General features: G+C 41.8%; 1 protein-coding gene across 1 annotated transcript; it reads left to right on the top strand.

The window, feature by feature from the left end:
- Positions 1-1,152: 1,152 nt before the first annotated feature.
- On the top strand, positions 1,153-3,964 carry LOC104957544 (general transcription factor II-I repeat domain-containing protein 1-like; the record flags this gene model as incomplete). The annotated part of the gene is made up of 4 exons (XM_010785188.1): positions 1,153-1,367; positions 1,666-1,703; positions 1,780-1,889; positions 3,094-3,964. Coding segments are annotated over 4 exons (432 nt in total), but the record flags the coding sequence as incomplete, so codon positions are not given.
- Between the last annotated feature and the right edge of the window lie 776 nt (positions 3,965-4,740).

Raw genomic sequence — 4,740 nt, 5'->3', positions numbered from 1 at the left:
CGGCCCAGAAAGACTTTTCCCCATTGACTAACATTGGGAAAGAGATGTCTGTAAATCAGCGGATACTTTAAAAAAAAACTAAATAAACTACCCAGTATGAACTATTTTATAGCCCTTATTATAATCATTCGGTCCTTAAAGTTGTAAAATGCACTAAAAGCCGATTTATTTTCTCTCTCCATTCATTCTACTGAGCCGAGAGTGGGAGCTCGGGGGGCGGGGCTTAAGGGGCACATGCTCTGTGAGCGCACGTACGGGTTCTTCGAGAAGGGTTCATACTGGGTAGTTTATTTAGTTTAAAAAAAATTATCCAATGAGTTACAGACCACTCTTTCCCAATGTAAGTCAATGGGAAAAAGTGTTTCCGGGCCGCGTCTATCGTTATTCCAACCCAGTTTAGATTTAACCACGCCCACGTCCGCATTAAAGAAGTGTAGTACCGCCGTTTGGCCACAACGAATATTCTCATCAGACTCCGGCGCACTTCCTGGGGGCTTGGTTCAACCTCCACTGTCCGCGGCCGCAGCTAGACCCTTCTCAGTCACCGTAGTATCGTGTCAGGTGGGCGTGTCGTGTAGTGTAGTGTTGTGTACTGTCCGCGGCCGCAGCTAGACCATATTGGGTTCTTCTGCTCCGACAGCCAGGCATGCTGGGTAATCTGTGACGTTTCACTCTCTCAAAAGTTGGGCCATTTTGTCTTCCTGCGCCAATGAGCAGCTCTCATAGGAAAGAACGAGACCCCGCCTCCCACGCTGTATCCAGTTCTTATTATACATCCATGATACTGCCACCCGAAGTCCGCTCCTCTAACAATGCAACACATAATATACTCAAAACATACAAATAAATACAAATAGTAAAGGACAAAATTGAAGGTAGATAAAGGAGTAAATGCTGAAGGCACAGCCTCTTGTAGCATAACACATTTTTAAAGGTCAGAAGATGCATAAGATGTCTAATTATAGATACAGAAAATAGAAGAAGTTAGTCTCTCCATTAAAGCAGTATGAGTCTTTAGGCAGGAGCAAAGCGAAGGACATGGTGTTCTTGCTGTTTTGTTTGATTTGCATATACTTGTATCTGTATCTTGTGGAGCTTTGAGACAAGCAGCCCTTTTGTCCTCTGGAGCCGGTTTAAAAAACCAAATGTGTTTTTGATCATGTGCTGTGTTCAGGCGAGGCTCTGGGATTGGACCGCTCCGTGGTGGTCCCGTACAAACTGATCCGCGGCAGTCCGGAGTCGGTAGAAATCAGTGGCCTTCCAGACGATATCCCCTTCAGGAACCCCAACACCTACGACATCGTGTGCCTGGAGAAAGTGCTTCAAGCTGCAGATAAAATAACGTTCAACATCGTGAGCCAGCTCCAGTGAGTTCTGCACATTCAGCGCTGTCACCGCCTCACCGTGGGTTTCTGTGCCGCCTGCTAGTTAAGCTCATTATGGTTTGTTTATGCTTTGCATTTCAATCCAGCCTGAGATGTCACAGAGTAATCCACCTCAGCAGCAGATGTAAATAAAAGGAACAATATTGTGACGTTGAAGCTGTGATGAAAGAATGGACGAGAGACTTAAAGCATGCATCATTTAAGGTCTGAGCTATAATGAACATGGTCCAATTGTTTTTCATTGTAAAAAAAGAAGCTGTTTCTCTTTCCTCTCACGCAGACCTTTTGCAGAAATCTGCAGCCAACCTTGTAACACAGGTAGGTGTCGTTTCTTTTGTTAGTAAAAGCAGAACTCTTTAAAGGCATGGGAAAGTCAAAGTGTTTGTGTCTTTAGCAGGAACAGAAGCCTCGACTAATCGACGAAAGCGTAAGAGAGTCCAGGAGAGCAGCCGAGGCCCCGCCTCCTCTGAACACGGGATCTCAACCAATCAGATTCCAGTAATGGTACGTTTATTCAACAAAACAGGAACGCATCTGTTTCCTACTACGGAGTATTTGGGCCATTGTTGGTGAAATGAATAAATACGTTGCAGAGCCAGGAGAAGAGGCCGATATTCTGACAACATCTTAACATCCAAAACCTAATGTTAATAACATGTACAAAAAAAAGTTCCTTTAAATGAAATTATTTACTATTTTTGTCCTTTTTTCTTACAAGTCATTTAAATATCAAAACAGACACTGAACATGTATTGCGTGTGCCAGGTGTGATCCATGTGGGGGGATGGGCACATAAGAGGGGGCGACACATCTAGAGAGAGAGAGTGTGTGTGTGTGTGTGTGTGTGTGTGTGTGTGTGTGTGTGTGTGTGTGTGTGTGTGTGTGTGTGTGTGTGTGTGTGTGTGTGTGTGTGTGTGTGTGTTTTATCTGATCCGGATGGTTACTAATTCCTTTTCTTTATGGTGGTCACATCAGTTGACTAAATCATCCAAAATTCAATGAAAGTGGTGATCAGCAATGTGATATGTTCAAATGTCTACTGTGAAGGATTTCATGAAGCCTTAATGTAATCGAATGTAAAACAAAAAAGTTATGATTGATGAAAGTAGCGAATCAGTCAGATTTGACCCAAAGACAACAGGAGGGTCTCAGAGAAGTTTTTTCTTGGTAAATTGGATCTTGGACATTTGGACTTTCCTCCGAACATTAGTTCCCTTCTCAGACATTTATTTCTTCTCTTTTAACCAAAGGCCCAGAATATGATCTGAGTAAAAGAAACATTGAACTCATTATTTATAAAGACAATGTAATATGATACTTGATACGTATTTTCTCCTGCAATCCATTTTGCAGGAGTCTTTTCAAATCTTACCTTAGGGTTCATTAAGTTCTGTGATATTCTATATTCTTGTTATTGTCAAACACCATAGTGTATTTATTGTACAAACTATTAGTACCATTAGACATGTGCCTTTCAGTAAGAACCAGCGGGCTTATAGCCGAGTGCTACAGGAGTCGTGAAAGTCATTGTCAAGTATAATCATAGCTAAACTGTCTTATTTCACTTCTAGAAGCAAAATCTACTCTAAGTGAATATCATACTGCCATGCTTGAGGCAAGGTCAAAGGTCAAAACCCCTATTTGTACTAATGAGAGATGTTCTCCACCATCACGCCTGACTTTGCTCTGTTATTATCTCTCTCTGCAGCAGTGGCCCATGTACATGGTGGACTACAGCGGCGTGAATGTGCAGGTTCCTGGGAAAGTGAATTACTGAAGGACACAGCTGGACTGCAGCACAGTGAAGAGAGGAGGAGGAGGAGGAGGAGGAGGAGGAGGAGTGTGTCAAAGTGAAACTCTTCCACATGCCACGCTATCACTTTGTCAGAGCGCTAAGACTTAAAGTCTGCAGACTGAATAAAGACTCTGTGAGCGAGGAGCAGCGGAATGTACGGACTCACCTTTTGTTTCCTGTCTACAGCTCATCATGACAGTAATATTGTTTTTGTACGAGACAAAGTTATTTCATTTGCTCTTGCTTTTACCAAGTGTCCATCCACTGTTGGGTTGTATTACTGACGGAAAACATGTCTTTGATAACGATCTGGTTCCATAATATTCAGATATTTGTACTTTTTATTTATTATATTTATTGAAATATACCATTATGTGCAGGGATGTAAAATACATTATTCAGCTCCTCGAGGAACTGTCACAACACTAACAAAGAAGCTACTCAATCAGTAACCACAGGAAATCAAACGAACAGTGACGAAGTGTCTTAATTGGAGAAAGTGAGGGAGATGAAAGGACTCTCAGTTTGTCTGACAGGTAGAACCTCAGCTGTTCAGCGGCAGGAAGTACCTGCAGGAAACACCAGACCTTCAGTTAGACTGAGCCTTCTTATGTTAGCGCCACATTAACAATATGTAAAATATCAAGTCAGCCTGAATGTATCATGTAAACGAAGGAATGGTATGTTATTCTGCGATGACCGTCTCTGGACTAACAATATTTAATATGCTGTACCTTAACGCCAATTAGGCCTTTGAAATAAAATGTGTTGCCTTGCACTTTCATTTGGTTTGACTGTGTTTCTTCACGTAGGCCTACTGTAGGGTTTATGATCTCCATTAACAAGTCTATATCTGTTTTATTGAGTCAAGTCAGAAAGAAAGCTGTGGAATAGTGACAGCTCCACATACCAGCACATTTCTTATAGTTTATTTAAGGATAAATAGGAAAAATAAGCTTTTTAAGAACGACCAATGAATCTATTAATATCAATAATGATGTCACATTTCCTTAAAGGGGACCTATCATGCAAAATGCACTTTTTTATGTCTTTTATACATCAACATGTGTCCCCGGTGTGTCAGGGAACTCACGCAGCGTCAGAAAATAAAACCCTCTCTCTTTTCCTCCGTACCCAAATCTCTAAAAACGGGGGAACAACGGAGCTGATCCAGATTTGCGTCCGATATGACGTAATATCTGAAATGTGGACCCACGGCCCAATCAGAAACGTTGCTATCAGAAACAATGCCCGACTGTTCTGGACGTAATATGGTCGGTGTTCACATTAGCATCGCTAACACTCAGAGCTAACCTGTACTGGAGAGCATGTGTGTGAAGAAGCAGGAAATAAAAAGGAACTCACCTTGTGGTATAACCGGCAAGAGAGAAAGCCTTTGAGCTCCATACTGTTTCAGAGATAATCCATAATAATCCATGATATGGCGTTACGGTTACGTTATATTTCGTTGTTTTTTTTTTAAAGCTTTATACCCCAAATCAGCACTTTTGAAACAGGAAGTGAAATGGAGGGATATGAGGCATGGCTAATCAAATCAAA

This window comes from Notothenia coriiceps, unplaced genomic scaffold (genome assembly GCF_000735185.1).
Source record: "Notothenia coriiceps isolate Sejong01 unplaced genomic scaffold, NC01 NC01_scaffold00027301, whole genome shotgun sequence".
Taxonomy (NCBI): Eukaryota; Metazoa; Chordata; class Actinopteri; order Perciformes; family Nototheniidae; genus Notothenia; species Notothenia coriiceps.
This window is presented reverse-complemented; position numbering and strand designations above follow the sequence as displayed.